General features: G+C 42.8%; 2 protein-coding genes across 8 annotated transcripts; one reads left to right on the top strand and one right to left on the bottom strand.

Annotated features, from left to right (window-relative positions):
- Positions 1-90: 90 nt before the first annotated feature.
- On the bottom strand, positions 91-11,772 carry qsox2 (quiescin Q6 sulfhydryl oxidase 2). Of its 2 annotated transcripts, XM_067522414.1 has the most exons (12): positions 11,165-11,769; positions 9,389-9,489; positions 9,235-9,283; positions 8,657-8,762; positions 8,413-8,503; positions 7,990-8,135; positions 6,885-7,037; positions 6,682-6,811; positions 4,168-4,290; positions 3,915-4,065; positions 3,550-3,738; positions 91-2,217 (listed from the first exon to the last, which is right to left on the bottom strand). In XM_067522414.1, exons 1-12 carry the CDS (start codon positions 11,397-11,399, stop codon positions 1,679-1,681), a joined length of 2,013 nt encoding a protein of 670 aa, XP_067378515.1. In that variant the 5' UTR covers positions 11,400-11,769; the 3' UTR covers positions 91-1,678. The 2 variants fall into 2 exon arrangements, with proteins under 2 accessions (XP_067378515.1, XP_067378516.1); XM_067522415.1 differs by lacking the exon at positions 3,550-3,738 and having other exon boundaries at positions 11,165-11,772.
- On the top strand, positions 9,629-17,573 carry cfap77 (cilia and flagella associated protein 77). Of its 6 annotated transcripts, none has more exons than XM_067522425.1 (8): positions 9,629-9,912; positions 12,898-12,975; positions 13,787-13,877; positions 15,118-15,220; positions 16,325-16,556; positions 16,633-16,738; positions 16,819-16,920; positions 17,244-17,573. In XM_067522425.1, exons 3-8 carry the CDS (start codon positions 13,815-13,817, stop codon positions 17,364-17,366), a joined length of 729 nt encoding a protein of 242 aa, XP_067378526.1. In that variant the 5' UTR covers positions 9,629-9,912; positions 12,898-12,975; positions 13,787-13,814; the 3' UTR covers positions 17,367-17,573. The 6 variants fall into 6 exon arrangements, with proteins under 6 accessions (XP_067378526.1, XP_067378523.1, XP_067378525.1 ...); XM_067522422.1 differs by having other exon boundaries at positions 12,898-13,014; positions 13,759-13,877; positions 17,244-17,572; XM_067522424.1 differs by having other exon boundaries at positions 12,898-13,014; positions 17,244-17,572.
- The last annotated feature ends 22 nt before the right edge of the window (positions 17,574-17,595 follow it).

Consider the following 17,595-nt stretch of genomic DNA (forward strand, 5'->3'; position numbering starts at 1 on the left):
TTGCGACCTTTTGCCACATTTCAGGCTTCAAACATAAAGATATGAAACTGTAATTTTTTGTGAAGAATTAACAACAAGTGGGACACAATCATGAAGTGGAATGGAATTTATTGGATATTTCAAACTTTTTTAACAAATACAAAACTGAAAAATTGGGCGTGCAAAATTATTCAGCCCCTTTACTTTCAGTGCAGCAAACTCTCTCCAGAAGTTCAGTTAGGATCTCTGAATGATCCAATGTTGACCTAAATGACTAATGATGATAAATAGAATCCACCTGTGTGTAATCAAGTCTCCGTATAAATGCACCTGCACTGTGATAGTCTCAGAGGTCCGTTTAAAGCGCAGAGAGCATCATGAAGAACAAGGAACACATCAGGCCGAGATACTGTTGTGGAGAAGTTTAAAGCCGGATTTGGATACAAAAAGATTTCCCAAGCTTTAAACATCCAAAGGAGCACTGTGCAAGCGATAATATTGAAATGGAAGGAGTATCAGACCACTGCAAATCTACCAACACCTGGCCGTCCCTCTAAACTTTCAACTAAAACAAGGAGAAGACTGATCAGATATGCAGCCTAGAGGCCCATGATTACTCTGGATGAACTGCAGAGATCTACAGCTGAGCTGTCCATAGGACAACAATCAGTTGTATACTGCACAAATCTGGCCTTTATGGAAGAGTGACAAGACGAAAGCCATTTCTTAAAGATATCCATAAAAAGTGTCTGTTAAAGTTTCCCACAAGCCACCTGGGAGACACACCAAACATGTGGAAGAAGGTGCTCTGGTCAGATGGAACCAAAATCGAACTTTTTGGCAACAATGCAAAACGTTATGTTTGGCGTAAAAGCAACACAGCTCATCACCCTGAACACACCATCCCCACTGTCAGACATGGTGGTGGCAGCATCATGGTTTGGGCCTGCTGGTGGTTAAAATGATGGGAAGATGGATGGAGCCAAACACAGGACCATTCTGGAAGAAAACCTGATGGAGTCTGCAAAAGACCTGAGACTGGGATGGAGATTTGTCTTCCAACAATGGAATGGTTCTAACATATCCAGGTGTTAGAATGGCCAAGTCAAAGTCCAGACCTGAATCCAATCAAGAATCTGTGGAAAGAACCGAAAATTGCTGTTCACAAATGCTCTCCATTCAACCTCACTGAGCTCAAGCTGTTTTGCCAGGAGGAATGGGCAAAAATTTCGGTCTCTCGATGTGCAAAACTGATAGAGATATACCCCAAGCGACTGTAATCGCAGCAAAAGGTGGCGCTACAAAGTATTGTAGTATAGTATGTAGTATTGCCTTAAGGGGGCTGAATAATTTTGCATGCCCAAGTTTTCAGTTTTTTATTTGTTAAAAAAAGTTTGAAATATCCAATAAATTTCGTTCCACTACATGATTGTGTCCCACTTGTTGTTGATTCTTCACAAAAAATTACAGTTTTATATCCATGTTTGAAGCCTGAAATTAGGCAAAAGGTCGCAAAGTTCAAGGGGGCCGAATACTTTCGCAAGGCACTGTATGTTCCTGAAATCAACTGAATTTGATGAAACCACAGGTGGACCCAAAATTAACAGGAAATCAATTGTCAAAATAAGTTACACTGGCACTTTTTTGCTTCCATACTCAGCCCTGACCCTGTCCTGACTCAAAGCAGTTCAGATCCAGGTCAGACGTGGAGGCGGGAGTGTCGCAATTTCCACCTCCTGGATCTGACTTTGAAAAAGAAGAAGAGGAGCATGAGGAAGAGGCAGGAGCAGACGTACAGGACCACACACAGACTCATGTCCACACTGTTAAAACCCAAACCCAGGATCCACACACTTCCTGCTGCACCTTCTCCCCTCCCATGCCCCGGCACCTCCCCTCTCTCCTTCCCCCTGTGAGCCTGGTGTCCAATCTGAGGGGCTGGATGCTCCTCAGCTTTCTTCTCCGGCTCCTTCCTCTCTCCCCCTCCTCGGTTCTCGTCCTGAGGCTGGCTGGTCTGTACAGCACCAGGATTGGGGTCTGGAGGAGGTGCAGGGAGATGTGGAGGAGTCAGAGCGTATTGGGGGGACAAATTGGAGGCTCCATAGTGATGCCGCAGGAAGCTAAGGATACTGTCTTGGTTCCAGACATGAATGCCATTTTCTTCCTCGTGGCAGGAGGCACAGAGGGATGGACTGGGCCACGGAGCTTTAGGGAAGAGGTGGTCATCACTCAGAGAGCCTGGGGAAGGAGGAGAACGGGAGAAAGACAGAGAGAGAGGAGGATGATTCATCTTTTAAATGTTATGACATCACTGTGTGACATCATTTGACAGCAGCCTGTGTCAGCCAAACAAATACATTCACACTCACACAGGTGATGTCAGTTAAGTGATGTATGGAGGCCCAAAGGTGACATAGGAAATAAAAAAAATAAGTTACTTTAAACAAATATAATTTCACTGAAAAACAAACAAACTGAAAATTGAATATTACAGCATGTGAAGGGAGGTGGCTGTGGCTGGTAAAGGCAGTCGTCTACGGACCACAGGGTCAGTGGTTCGATCCCTGAACCACTATATGTTATGGCTATATGTCAAAGAGTCCCTGGGCAAGACACTGAACCCCCAACAGCCCATTCCCAGCTGAGCAGTACCAGCCCAAGCCTGGTAGAAACCGGGGAGGGTTGTGGTAGGAAGGGCATCCGGCATAAAAACTGTGCCAAATAAACATGCAGACAATGATCCACTGTGGCGGCCCTGAACTCATGGGATAACCCAAAACAACAACAACAAAAAAAACCGATATAAAAACAAATTAATAATAATATTATTATAGCCTGTGAGACTGTGCTGGACTCTTTCATGTTTCTGCTGGTTTTTGTGATTCAGACGTTGAGGTTTCATCTGATATAGCTCTTTACCACAGCTGAGCAGTGTTACTGTGCTGTTTGTCTTAGGGGGAGTAAAGGTGTTTGTGTTTCCAGTTATATTTCCACACTTTGTGTCAACTTCATTTTGAACAAGCAACTGCTAAAGCTTTTAACTCCTTCAGGAGTTCAGGAGGGTTTACTGAGAACAACCATATATTCTTCATACTCATTCATTGTTATTGTCAAATGTTCTTGTCTCCATCCTCTGGTTTTCGATAAGCTTTTCACAGAGTTCAGTGGAGTGTTTTTCTCTTCATGGTGTAGATTTTGTCCAGGATACTGATTCCAGATACAGGTGCATTTATACTATTATAGTGAAGTTATTTTCACTTCTTAAAAAGCTGCTTCAGAGATTTTGAGTCTCATGCTACCACTAGTTTAAGTTGTTTTTTTATTTACATAAATAAATGCAGAAAAAATGTGGGAATGAGACAATTATTGATTTATTAAATAAATGTATTTATTAATTCAATTAATTTTAATTCATTCATTCCTGTATCACTTCTAGGCCCCGATTTTGTTAACACTGTTCTGTTTCTGATAAGAAAAGAACAATATAAAGGTAAGTATGAGTTTCTGTTAGAACTGCATGATACTGGAAAAAATGTAGATAAATAAAGACAACTAAAAATGTGTGTCTACCAGCCAGTCTGTTGTTGACCATGTTGTGCTGGTTCCACAGCCATAGTATCTGCTGCTCCCGGTTCTGGACTCGGTCCATACTGGCTGCTGCTGCCTGTTCAAAGTGTCGGCCGCACTCTTCACAGCCAAAGAACGTCCTGATGTAGCGACGCATCACCTGGAGGACCGGAGCTGCCTCACCATCCAAACCTGTGGCATATAACACCCCTTTGTCCATGTTGAAGGAAACAGCTGAGCCCAGCTTGCTGCAGTTTACAGCAGTAAGCATAAAATGATAATGATCCTTACACTGAACTGAACCGCAGTGTTTTGATCTGTGTCTCTAATTGTCTTCACAAATACAAAAAGACACAGGGTTGTGTTACCTGTGTTTTCCAGTGCGGTGGGCATAGCATCGTGTCGGACCGTCAAGACATGAAACAGAGTCCAGAGCGAACATGGGTAACCTCGCAGCCCCGGCCTGCTACCCTGACAACCAACCCAGCGAATCTCTGCCCCCAGGAACACACCTGAGATCTGAACAGTAAAACAGAAAGTCACCTACGTGTACGTGTGTGTGTGTGTGTGTGTGTGTGTGTGTGTGTGTGTGTGTGTATATGTTTTCACTTAGTATCTCACCCTCATCTTGTTGTCCACCAGGTCCAGGATGGCCTGGTAGGGGATTTGCTGCAGTGGGAGACTGAGCAGCCAATCAGAGAGCGTCTCCATTAGCTTCACCACTGAACCTCCAACTGGATACAGCTGCACAAGTGGAGAGAGTTCAGAGAGGGTTCACCTGTGCTCTGAGCAATAACTACATTAAAGTACCTAATCTCAATAACCAGGTAACTAACTTCAGATAACAGTAACTAATCTGACAGTTAAGTTTAGAAAAGGCGAGAAGCCTTATTTAAATAGAAAGGTCCCAATCAGACACACAGACACACATTAAATTGAGGTCCTGACCCCTATTAAAAAACCACTAGTTAGCCAAACATCTTTGAACATTTTTCCAGTTATTTATCATCTCTCTAAACATCAGTACAGTGGACTGGTGGAGATAACTGTTCTGGCTCTGGTTAAGAGTGAGAGGCTGCTCTCAACTAGGCTGGACACAGAAACTGATCCATGTGGGTACATGACACAGAAAAAGGGACAGACCACAGTGTGTAGGCCAGCTTGTCCAGGAGACTGGCCTGGGTCATGGCCGCTTTATGGCTTACTGACCGCTTGGTAATCTGTTGTCAATCATTGGGCCTCTCAATTCATCTGATCGGACAATAAAAAAAACAAAGTTCTGGGCACTGATTTAAAAATGTGTTTTTTTTAACTACTGGCACTCAAATGCTTTACACTGCTTCTCATTCCCCCCCACACACGCATGCATGCATGCATGCGTGCACGCACGGGGGAGCTGCTGTGTAGCTGGACAGCAATTACAGGGACCAACTAAGTTGGGATTCAGTGTCTTGCTCAAGGACACTTCGACATGTGACCAGAACCAATCGAACCAATAACTACAGGATCAGTGGACGACCGCTCTACCTTCCTGCAAGTCGCACTTAACTGTTATTTAAAACAATCAGAGGAAAGTTGCCCAGGCTGGTACCATCTGATTGATTGCTTCACTAACCTCAGTAATCTGGTAACAGTCGACTATAACCAGAAGTTAGGGAGTAAACAATTTAATGTTCGTCCCACACTATGATAACAGCCTGTAACTCTACGCCAGTTCTCACAGTTTTAAACCAGGTGGTTTTGGTGAACACTGAACTAGGGCTGCATGAAACTGGAAAGGTTTGCATAACATTGTAGAACATATATAGAACATACAGGAATTTAACAAACTAACAATGAAATAACAATGAAGGAGTATGAAACTAACACAGCTTAATTTGAATAAACTGATCTTTCTAGAATGACTGAGGGTATGTCTGTAGTTTACACACAACTGACCTACACTCAGCACCGTCCCTTTAAGGAAGTAGGATGAGGGGAGCTGTCCCTGAAAGAGGGCAAAGGGACACACACCGAGTATACACTGCTCTCGTTCATCGTGTGTGTTAACGACACATTTTCACTAGTTGCAAACAGAGACGTTCAGTTGATCGCTCACTGAAAAAGATGTGTTTCCATGTGAAACACTAGAGCACCAAACACATAAGCAGGTGAGTGCTGTCACTGCTCTTCTGAAGGGAGAATTAAAGCAGTTTTATACTTAGTTAACTCACCGTAACAATACGTCATCCTTTGTGATTCAGAAATAATTACATGTAGCTTCATTGATTTTGCCCCACCTGATCTCACATGTCCTGCAATGTGAATATTACACAATGACAATACTGGGACATTTTGTTTGTTTACCTGCACTTATTAACCTAAAACCTGTATCATGAGGGCAGGTTAGCGACTTATGCCTTCATCTCTATCTATGGTTCAGGGTTTCAGGCATCGCTAACCTGGACATCTCTTAACTGGGGAAGATCATCACTGAAACTGATTATGCTCCAGAGCAGGTAACTTCAGAGGATAAGATCAGCCCAAACATGGACCAATCAGATCACTGAATATCAGCGTCATCCGATTCTGACTGGGACAAAAGTAATAATGTGCTAAATAATGAACAGCAATGGATCCTCAATGTTGTTTAGCTGTTTCAGGCTTCAGGGGTCATTCTGTGTTTCAAACAAATTTATTTCTGACACTTTTTCTGCTATTACACTCTGCATCTTATTTCATCACTTCAGCTCAGATGAGCAGACTCTGTGATAACGGGTCTTTTATTAGAAAAACCATCCATACTGTTATGTGCAGGCTTTTTCCTGAGCTTCTAAATTAACACAGGAGGACCTGTGACTGTAGGAGTAACTGCTCTGGCAGCACAAACAATCAGATATTTTTGTGCATCACATTTTCAGAATACTTTCTTAATTATCAAACCTTTGATTTCATCAACCACTACCTCTGTCTTCAGACTTTTGTCCTGATGATTTAACAAGCTGATTATAATCCTGGTTACATGTAAGCACGCCAGAGAAATCCGTGACTATTTTATGGAAACTTCTCCACAGCTTTAAGACGAGTTGAGTTTCTGTGAGAGGCCGCGAAAGACTTAGGTTTGAAACAATAGTTTTCAGCCGATGCTGTTCTCACCTTTGCCACCAAAGTGACCAGGTCTTTGAAGACCCTGAGTTCGTCTCCCTCCAGTGAAGCGTGTGCAGCCAGTTCAACTCTCAGCAGGTAGTGGAGAGCAGATTCCAGATCAGCTGTGTACACCTTCGACCTGCAGACACACAAACAGGTTTACAGTCCGTCCATGGAGTCTGAACCACTCTGAGCTGAGCTGGATCTCTAACCTGTCAAAGTTTCTCCATGGGTCTGAACTCTGCCCATGTGGCAGCGCCCCCTTCTGACCCACATTGGAACTGTTGCTGTCTGACTTGGGTCTGCGCTGAACTCCAGGCAACATCCTCAACAGGGATGAAAAGAAGAAACGCAGACGCTTCTCACTGCAACACAACACAGGTACACGAGGTAAATTCACACACACATGCTATAATTTATTGATGTGATGAGCGTTTCCCGTGAAGCCGATTGTGATCACATTAAATCCTAAAATGTGATTAATAGAAACTACATAAAGTTTGGTCCTCGCTCCTCCCATGTCTGAGTCTTAAAGGATCCGATTAGGATTTTGATGCATCCATATTTATGTGACAACCGACCCATAACACAAACAGTTCTACTCATCTAAAGCTTTTTGACTGTAAAAGACATGGTGGACAACATGGACAGTCATCAATTCTCCAATTGATTTCAAACTGAACTCTCAGCTTTAGAAACTGTGTTTGTTACCATGGTGACCGTTGTAAGACACAACCTAGTCGAGTAAGGACATTTCAGGTAAATAAAGACAGACACATCACATCAGAAAAGCCACTCTGCTCAAATATGATCCAAATAAGGAGTCAGAAGAAGCTTTAACAAGTTCTGTTGCTGAATCCCAAACAGAAAAAATCCTCCAGATATGGAATTACAAATTCACTTCCATCTGATCTCCAGTCCCCTTGAGAAATACAAGCCTGTAAACAAAGCCTTACAACATCTATTTCAACAAGAAGAAGGAAATGTGTCTGAAATACACTGGAACAATGGACCTGACTGAGACAGCAGTATTTTAGCATTAAATTGTCCTTTTCTTTAAGGTGAATTTCTTATCAACACTGAATTCTACAAATCCAGTAAAACACGGTTTCTGGAGTCTCTGTCCTTCAGCATCAGTTCGAACTAATGTAAATGTTACGTAAATATTACATTATTACATGTCAAACACTATTAACAACAACTCTGAGTCTGAATCTTGTCATAAATTCTGTTTCCCCTTCAGTTTGTGGGGACTGATGTGGAACAGTTGTGCTAGCAGCAAAGAGAGAGTGTGTGTGTGTCTGTGTTTCCACTCACACGTGCAGGTGTGTGTGTGTCCCGTTGGGGTGCAGCAGGTAGACAGAGGGGAACGTGGTGATCTTCAGAGTGTCCAGCAGGTGGCGGTCTGAGCTCAGAGCTCGCTTCACCGCCACACCTGAGAACTGCAGCAGATCCAGGATCACCTGAGAGAGAGAGAGAGAGAGAGAGAGAGAGAGAGAGAGAGAGAGAGAGAGAGTCAGAGAGAGAGAGAGTCAGAGAGAGAGTGAGTGAGTGAGTGAGTGAGAAAGACACACACAGTCACACAAACAGAGAACAGGAGGATAAATGACCTTCTCAGTGATCTCTGAACAACGGAAAGCAAAGAATAAAACAGACTCATGTAATTAAAACTGAGTACAATACTGAACTAAGGCCAGGATTCAGTTCTGGGTTGGACAGGATCTGTACACAGTGTCTCACCTCTCGTCCTACGTAGGACTCGGGTTCCTCGACGATGATGGCCGTGTAGTGATCTGACCTCTGACCCAGCAAAGGCAGCAGCTCCACTGAGCTACAAAGAGACATGGAGAGACAGGTCAAATGTACCTTTTCATCTGTCTGTGTCCAACCTGAAGCATGAGCATTCAGACCAAGGGGTCTGAAGGAGGTTCACTTTGAGAATCTACTGCAGGCCACTGAGCTCCACTCTATGAGGTTCTGGTACCTGACCGGTTCTAACGAGGGACAGTGATCAGGGCGGTCCACCTGGGTGTGGTTCTGAAGGATATCCACCATCAGCTGTCTCATGAACTGGATTGTTCTGTCTCCACCTGTGCATGCGCGCACACACACATGCACACACACGCACACATTCACTATCAGCCTGTTGCTGAAGGAAGTACTCATACAACAAAGGGCAAATACTTTTTGTGCTCTGACTCTTTCACTGTGAAATTGAACAGTGCAGTAAAGTCTCAGTGTGGTGACATTCCATTTGTGTAGGAACAAAGGTAAGTGGATACTGCCTGCGTGTTTCTTGTTTCAATACTGAGTTCATAACCGAGCTTGTGGCTCGGAGGCTGAGCAACAATCAGTCAGACAGGGGTGAGGTGGTGGGATACTTGTAGAATCGGAAGGGTAAACACCGGGAAACTAAGGAGTCTGAGGACCAACAAACCCTAACCAGTAACCAGTTATATTTTTTTTGTAAAACATCAGTGATGTGTCCCATTACGTGTGACAAATGTGCAGCAATTTCATTGTTTATTTCTGATGTCTCTGTGAAATGTGAATGTGTCTTACCTCTGCAGGTTGTCCCTTTGTCTGTTGATAGACTATGAGCCCGAAAATACTGCAAACAAAACCATCAAAGCTGTTACTAATCATTGTAACTGTGTTACATACTACTGATACTGTAAACTACTAATACTTCACAATACTACTCAGATTTACATACTTTGAATGTTGGGTAGAACTTAATTCCATAATCTTTACACGCGTCAAAGTTTTCCTCCTGGGCACAGTCCAACACGGAGACAACGATGGCCTGCTGCCAGTCTGATAGAGACAGGGAGACAGAGACAGAGAAAGACAGTTTATAAGATTAAACTTCAGGTTTGAGTGTCATAAAAAATGTCTCAGAAGTCTGACATCTTTCTAAAACTGTGAGGACATTTCTCGTGTTTGGTTTGAGTACCATGTCACTGAGGGTCCTCACAGCTATAGTAAGACCAACACGTGTGTGTTCTGCCACCCAGCTGCCCTTCTGTCTCAGGGTTTGGGGGGGTAGTGGTGAGGTCTTTGTCTCAGATGTCCTCTGACCCCAGCAGCAGGTCCACATAAAGAAAGACACTGTGTGTTGATGGCAGCTGGTCTCTGGTTGTTTTTCCTCAGAGACACACGCTTGGACAGATGGAAACTAAAGAAAGGAGACATTCCCACAGAGGTTTGGACACAGAAACGTCGTAAATGAAAGTCCAGGTCAGTGGAGTTTTATCAGTAAATTATTTGTTTTCTATGGGAAAAGAGGAAATGTTGCAGCTGCTTCACAAACTGCTGCTGTTCAGTTTCCACCAGAGAGAAGACTCCTGTCTGACAGAATAAAACAAGACTTTTTTTCACTTTAATGCTTTAAAAGAGCCATTAAAAATGAATAACTTAATTTTAATGATGCCCCTATTTAGAAACAGCAGTGGTCTGTGTCCTTGTTGATAGATAGCACCTTGTTACATATGAGCAGCTTCAACATGAAGTAGGTTTTAATTGCTAACCACTGCTGTTTTCGTCTCTCTGAGACACTGATGCTCATTTAGACTGTTTACTGAACATTATATACCTCGATGCAGTAAAATTAAATATTTGTGGAGGTGAATAAAGGCAAAGTCAGTGTTACTATGGAAACTTTGTGGGGAACAAAAACAGCCACAAGTAAAGGTGGAGCAGATTTTAACCACTTAACAGAAACGTCATGTATAATAATTTATTACTATTTACTTACTTTTCACCACTGATTACATGACATTTACCTCAAGTAAACCTATAGCTCGAGGGGACATTTATGTGTATGTGAAACACACTGATAACTAAACTAACTGGCCCCGCTGAATCTATTATTTGATGTGTAAACTGTTCCAGTCTCCTTCAGTTTTGACTGCCCGGACAGGTGTTCTGAAAGGTCACCTGTCTGCTCACCTGTATGCTGCCTGGAAACGAGCTCATGCTCTCAGTGAGCAGAAACTCGACCTGTTAGCCATCAAGCTAACTGGTGCTAAAATGTTAAAACCAACCATTCACACATTATGTGCATTTTATTTTAATTCAGATAATTATCAGATAATTAAACAAAACGGTTTCTTCATTAAGACACTGTTAACTGCTTTAACCTCTGAACCATACTTAAAAGGAAGCACCTCCTCACTCAGAACATCAATAAAACATTTCCTACTTTTTAGCTGCTTCACACACCGGCGATTGTGAGTCACAAGATGCAGAGTTAAGTGCTTACTATAATAAACTCTTTAATCTGTGTTCTATTAACGCCGAACTAAAGCGGGATATAATAGAAAGAGAAAACACACCTAAAGATGTTTAAAGACTTGGCAAAGTTTTCCCGATTTACAGGGCAGTTAATAAATATGGATATTTTGAAAGGAGTCTGGTGTTAAGATCACAAAAGGGAACAGCACCGACTAGAGCGGACGGGGAGCAAAACCTAGGGCGCTAGCCGCTGTACCTTTGACGTCCTGGGCCATGGTCTTCCATGTGCTGGAGTACTGGATGCAGTGTCCGCACCAGGAGGAGTAAAACTGAACCAGCCAGGCCGAAGATGAGTTAGTTACGGTGGGCGTCAGGCTGCTGCTGCTCAGTATCACCAGCGGGTCCTCCTCTGTGTACAGGCGGGCCGCGGGGCCCAGGCACTCGTGGACAAGCCAGAGCACGACCGCCGCTTTGAACCAGAACCGGAGCATCTCTGCAGACCGCGGGGAGACAAAGCCAGGGGCAAGTCGTCAGAGAGCTGGAGAGTTTTTGACGACAACAAACAGAGAAAACCGAGGAGACATGAGAGCGGAGGCTCGCTAACGGGGACCTGTGTTTACAGAGCAGCAGGAACAACAGACGTCTCACTCCGAACGGCTTCTGTTAAAACAGACAACCAAAACGGCTTGAACACAACAGCGTGAAAAACGAAGTAACACATGTAAAGTATGATATAAGCACAGTGGGTGACCGCTGTTTATACAACATACACAAAAGAATCGAATCGCGAGAAAATGTCATTTGTTCGGCATAGACTATGGCTATAGCTGTGATAGCGGCTCAACACCGGTGCTCCTGTTGAACGGGCTTTATGGTTTTCCAGTTGAGTGGATCGTGTTTTCAATTGACAATCTTTGTAGAACTGCGGGTACCGTAAGGACTGACGTAAAGGCCGTGGTGCATTCACGTTCCTTAGATGTTCCTTAAAACGTATGTTCGAGTTAACACGTAGTCACATGACATTTCAGGACAGACAAAGAAGAAGAAAGAGAGAAGTGGGTTTATAAGGCAACTAGTAATAAAAATGAGAGAGGCTACAACTAAAGTAACTAAAGTATAAAATCACATGAAATATCTTTCTCTATTTCCCACATCCTAAATGCCTTCTGATTTCAAATGCCTTACAAATAAAAGGATATATAAAGAGAAAATATATTATACACACCACATTTAATCGACTAATACAAGTTTCACTTTATTAAAGCTTACTTTAAACATTTTGAAAATCTTGCTTGATTATTGTAGTTTTCCAAATTTTCCTCACAGTCACTGAATGGAGCGGTGCTCGCCACCTCCATCTGCAGGTAAACAAACGTCATCACACGCCTCCAAAGACACGTTAGGTTGTTCCGTTTTGACAAAGGACACTGCAATAAATTATGTTTGAGAAATAATCAATAATAAAATGATTTCTACAACTAGTAAAACTTGATTGCTTACACTGGATAATGTCCATGAAGAAGGACTAGAGAAGGATTTAGAGCTTTTACAGGAAACATTCTGGATGATGTTGAACAGTTTATTACTGAGCAAAGGATTCATCTGCAGGACGAAGAAATTCTCCTTTGTTTAGAAAACTGTGCAGTGAGCAAAGATTTATATATCTGGTTCTAACAATGGGACGATTTCTCATAAATATTGAATGAGATAAGACAGAAGGTGACTGTGTCAAATGAGGTTCAATGCAGGAACCGAGGACCACTGTAAGTTTGTGGGTTTGAGGAGTTTCTTCCTCCGGTTGTTGTGTTGGGTTGCAGCCACGCCCATTATGACGACGTCACTAAGGTATAAATGGATGTTGACTGACAGGTGATGTTGTGGATTTAGATTTTAGAATAAATAACGTTTCTCATTTCCCATTCAAAAGACAAAATCTGTTCTCCTGTCATGTGAAGGAAGTGACGTACTTCGTTTCATTTCCTGTTTTAGTTTAGCGTCTGGTTTCTATAGCAACGGAGAAGCTCAGGACGGGAGGACAAAGGAAACTCACGCAGGAGAACGTATATGGTAAATTACTAAGGAAGCTACGTGTTTACAAGCTGTAATGTAAGTACTACAGGAAGTATAAGCACTATTACTGCAGCAGGGCTGAAAGATATCTGTAGTACAAGTTTTTATCAATTGCTTTTGGCTTGTCCCTTCAGGGGAAGCCACAGCAGAGTGTGTTCGGCATGAAAAAAATGGGAGGTTGCGACAGGAAGGGCATCCGTTAAAAAAACCTTATGGACAATCAACATGAGGAACATGTTCCACTGTGGTGACCCCTGAACTGACAAGCTGAAAGCCGTTGATCACTTTTGAAGTATCTGTCATAACATACAGTGTTCAAATAAGCTCCACCTTTAACTATCTTTGTCCTTTAAAACCAGTTACTTTAAAGAAAGTAATTTATCAGAAAATTTATTATATATTTTCTTTTTGAGTTGTCACAAATCACAATATTTTTTCTCCAATATCAGAAAATATTGGACAAAACTGAGCTAAAAAAATTCAAAATATTATTAAACCATGTTATCTGCAGTAAGGAGAATAGCTTAAGCTTAAACATTTTTTTTTTGTAAAGACAGAGTTAAAGTGGACCAAGCACAGGACCCTGGGGTACTCCGTTAACAACAAAAAGCCAGCCTGTTTAGCCAAAGCTATTTCTAAATAATCTTTCTCAACTTCCCAAGTTTAATAAACATTCAGTACTCAGTGGTTTTAAATTACAAAAGAAAGTACATCCTTCACCTCTGACAGCAGCAACTGAAAATTAATGATGGCTCTATTAACCACAGAAAACTGTGTTAGGAATATTTACTTGGCTCTGCATCATCAGCCTTCATCATCATCATCAGAGAGAAAACATGTCATCGCAGAGGCTGGGCGTGATCAGGGACTCCATGCTGACCAATCCACTGCACATCAAGGTGAAGCTCATCATCAACACACAGATTCAGATTTTTGTTTAGACTGATTTAGGGGGTCTTTTAGTGTGAAGTTGATGAAAGGCTTTTGTTTAGAAAGTTCTTAAGCCCATTTATTGAGACAGGGCTGGAGAGCATTTGTGAAGAAAGCGGCGTGCTTTTATTGTAAAGGAGCACGAGGGCTTTTAGTGATAAAGGGCCAAGAACATTTACTGTAAAAAGATGTGGACGGCTTTTACCGTGAAGAGGCTAAACTGTCTGAAGGTTCTCAGTCCTCCAGGGATGGGTATCTAAAGGTGTAGTCGTGGACTTCTTTCTTCTTGGAGAAGAGGTTAAACTGTTTTTTTTTATTTTGTTGTAAAGTAACTCAGTAGCTTTTATTCTGAACGATCTTTTGATGAAGCTGGAGTACTTTAAATGTGAAGAAACTATGGGGTTTTTCAAAAGCTTAGTGTCAGTTAATCAGAAAGGGATTTTATTCAGTGAATTTAAATTTATTATAATTACGTTTTTTTAAAAGCTGGAAATGAATAAATTAACAAACATGTCTCGTTACTATAACCAAACACTGATCAGGATGAACTATAAATAGTTATCGGGGAATAAAAGCTGGTGATGGCCAGTGGAGGGCAGCACTGACTCAGACCTGTCAACCCTACATCTGATATGAGTTACATTACTTTGACAAATCCTTACAGTTTACAAGTTTGTTAAAAAGTTTTTATTTCTATTAACTCTTGAAGTCTCCAGGTGTAATTCACATGAGAATTGAGCAGCAATGTAGTAATGTATCATCAGTTTTTAGACTGAATTTAGGAAGTTTCTGCAGAGACATGATCCATGTTGTTGGTGCAGCGAGACGTTTGTCCAAACGCTCAGAAACAAGAGAAGCTCAGGACTTTTAGTTCTCAGCAGTGATGAGGGTTTGAAAATGTCTCGGTCACAGCTGGGTTCTTGGACTGAGGCAAAAGGAGAGACAAGAGTGTTTTTACTTAGAAGCTACTTATCTCCAACCAATCATCAAAAAAAAAAAAAATCACTATCATCAGTGATGTAGTCGGGGAGGCGTCACACCTGGCCCAGGTGAGTCTCAATGAGGAAAGTAAAAACAGGAAACAAAGAGAAGGAACATCTCTGCAGTCAATGTTCATGGACCGGATAAAAACTGATGTCCAAGAAATTAACCAGTGAATAATTAACGATGTTGAAGAAAATGTCGAAGATATTGTCGTCCTATGTGCAGGCGCCTCTGGGTCAGACCCGGTCCAGAGGTCTGTCAGTTCCTGGTCCAGATTTTACCTACGGGATCAGCAACAGCTCGCTCAGAGACGGAGGCGTGGCAGAAGGTAAAGCACCCCTCCTTCCCTTTACCTGGATATGCTAATGTGTTTAGCATGATGCCAACACTATGTATTTTTACTTTCGTTCTTTAAGTAAAAGGGAGACGATCTTCTTAGTACTTTTACTGGAAAAAAGATTGGAAATGTAGGGCAATACTTTTGCCTGAGCTTGTGTACTTGTACTGCTTTAGTACAGTGTACCACATGTTGCTGTGTAGCTGTAGACTGATCTTGGTGGACATGGTGACCCGGATCCTCCATCACTGTATCAACACCATCAGTCTCAATGTTGTGGTTGAAGAACACAGTAAAAAGAAATACATTTACTGCAACAATGTTTGTTTTTCTTCCTTGATAGAAAAAGTACATTATTATTGTAGCATCTGGAACCCAACTCCCGAACACTAAATCATTTACAAAACCAGATTTACAATCAGCATGTTTATTTTTATTTTAAATACAAAGCAATTGAAAACCTAATCTGTGTTCCATGCAGTTTATCATATATTCCCCAATAACCCTCCGGTCTGCCGACAAAATACACACGAGTGATGATTTAGACAAACCACTACACACCAAAGTCACGCACAACACTTCAATCCACTCGTGAATACAACAAATTACCCGGAACGGGCAAATAACAAGACGATCAATTCACAAAAAGCAAAAGGAAACTTTTAGTCCGTCACAGGACGCGCTCCCAGATGTATTCGTCTATCGGCCAAACAAGGCCGGACGGACTAACTTTACCAAAACTCAACACAGCAGGAAACAGTGATGCGACCCCTCCGCACAATCACTACTACATCCACAGATACCCCCCTATAGACAGTAGACCGCATAAAATGCTGTGTGGCCACACGAAAACTGACGTCTCACTCGACACAGCGAGCTGGCGTTACCTCCGGCCTCCAACCAAAAAAGAATCGACTCCCCGCCAACGCACCTGGCTCCTTTATCTGCTCCCCTCCTAATCAATGGGAGGACAGCAGGGGGATCAGCAGGTGAAACCGATTACATTATGAATCTTTAGATTTTTTCACAGACATTTTACTCCTGTGCAGCAAAGCCCGTTGGGAGTCGTAGTTTCTGAGCGTGTCCCTCTCTCAGTTCTGTCCAGTTGGAGGGTTCAGTCCAGACGTGCAGACTCTGCTCCTCATCAGCTGTTCACTCCGGACTTTGTGTCTCTGAACCGGGATGCGGTGAAGTCCGGTCTAGTGACTTCCAAAGAGTTGAGCCAGTACCGTGTCCAGAGGGCCAAGGCCCAGAGTCGAGCCCCCAGGCGGCAGGAGCCTTCACGTCAACCGGCGGTGCCTGACATCACATTTGGAGTCACTAGCAGGTCAGCAAATCAAAGAGTCAGTATTGGTGAGTATTGATTATTGATCATTGATCCTGACTGATGGGCTGTCTGTCAGGGCGCCGTCTCCACTGAAGGACCTCCTCTCTCATCAGTACGCCCAGCGCTGGTTTGAAGACCAGCGCAGCCGCGGTCAGACCGGCACCAACAGGCAGCTGCAGCGGGTTGGTTTCTACACAGTCTGCGACAGTCGGACCCGTTCTTTGTCTGCGTCTGATTCAAATGCGTGTGTGTGTATGTGCAGATAAGACCCGGTTGTATTCCTGACACCAGGACCAGTCTGCTGAGGAGGAGCAGACCGCTGCCCGTCACACAGACTCTGTTCAAACTGCCCCGGTTCTCACAGGTAACACGGAGTCTCCTGTAGCGTCGAACATTGATGATTTTTCACAGTAACTGGTCAGAAATCAGGTTTGTGTAAATCTTTACGTGAATTAAACTTAAGTCCCGAACGTTTCAGATTTCATTTATGAGGCACCAGTGTAACAAAGCTGGACTTGGACATGCTATGTTATCTAACTGGCTATATTACTGCAGTACTGATACTGTTTTTAGTACTTCAACACGAGTCAGGAATTTAAAGTGGTGCTAGTTCTTGTAATACATATGGAGTTTCTGGAGTTTCTGTCCTCAGCTCGTTGTCCTCAGTGTCCTCCTCCTTCTCTTCAGGTTCCTGCTGCTCTCGACACCTTCAGGGGCCAGGAATCCAGGTTCCGAGCGTTAAGGGCCCATCAGGCAGATTTAGTGTCCAGGAGAGGACTTCAGGGTCTGGGCGCACACAGTCTGGACTGAACCTGTCTCACAACATCCGAACACGAATGCAAATAAAATTAAAACTTATCCTAAAACCGTGTCATTGTCTGGGTCAGTCTGAACACACAATGACTGGATCAGAGGGAGAAGGAGTCCCCCAGGACCAGGACAGGTTCCTGAGCTACAGTCAGAGCCTCTGTTCGAAGAGTTCTGAATGTCTGAAAGTTTAAACTTTACACAGAAATAACTGAATTATTTTTAATTATTG

This window comes from Channa argus, chromosome 11 (genome assembly GCF_033026475.1).
Source record: "Channa argus isolate prfri chromosome 11, Channa argus male v1.0, whole genome shotgun sequence".
In the NCBI taxonomy this organism is placed as follows: Eukaryota; Metazoa; Chordata; class Actinopteri; order Anabantiformes; family Channidae; genus Channa; species Channa argus.

Bases quoted from the DNA above. Each gene is read 5' to 3' on its own strand.
- qsox2 (XM_067522414.1), bottom strand. From the start codon at position 11,399: ATGCTCCGGTTCTGGTTCAAAGCGGCGGTCGTGCTCTGGCTTGTCCAC. The intron at 8,504-8,656 runs GTACCAGAACCT...GTCTCTTTGTAG, and splicing joins CCCTCGTTAGAACCGGTCAG to CTCAGTGGAGCTGCTGCCTT. The intron at 2,218-3,549 runs GTAGACACACAT...CTCCTTCCCCAG, and splicing joins GGTCAACAACAGACTGGCTG to GCTCTCTGAGTGATGACCAC.
- cfap77 (XM_067522419.1), top strand. The intron at 15,221-16,324 runs GTAAAGCACCCC...TCCCTCTCTCAG, and splicing joins AGACGGAGGCGTGGCAGAAG to TTCTGTCCAGTTGGAGGGTT. The intron at 16,557-16,632 runs GTCAGCAAATCA...GCTGTCTGTCAG, and splicing joins ACATTTGGAGTCACTAGCAG to GGCGCCGTCTCCACTGAAGG.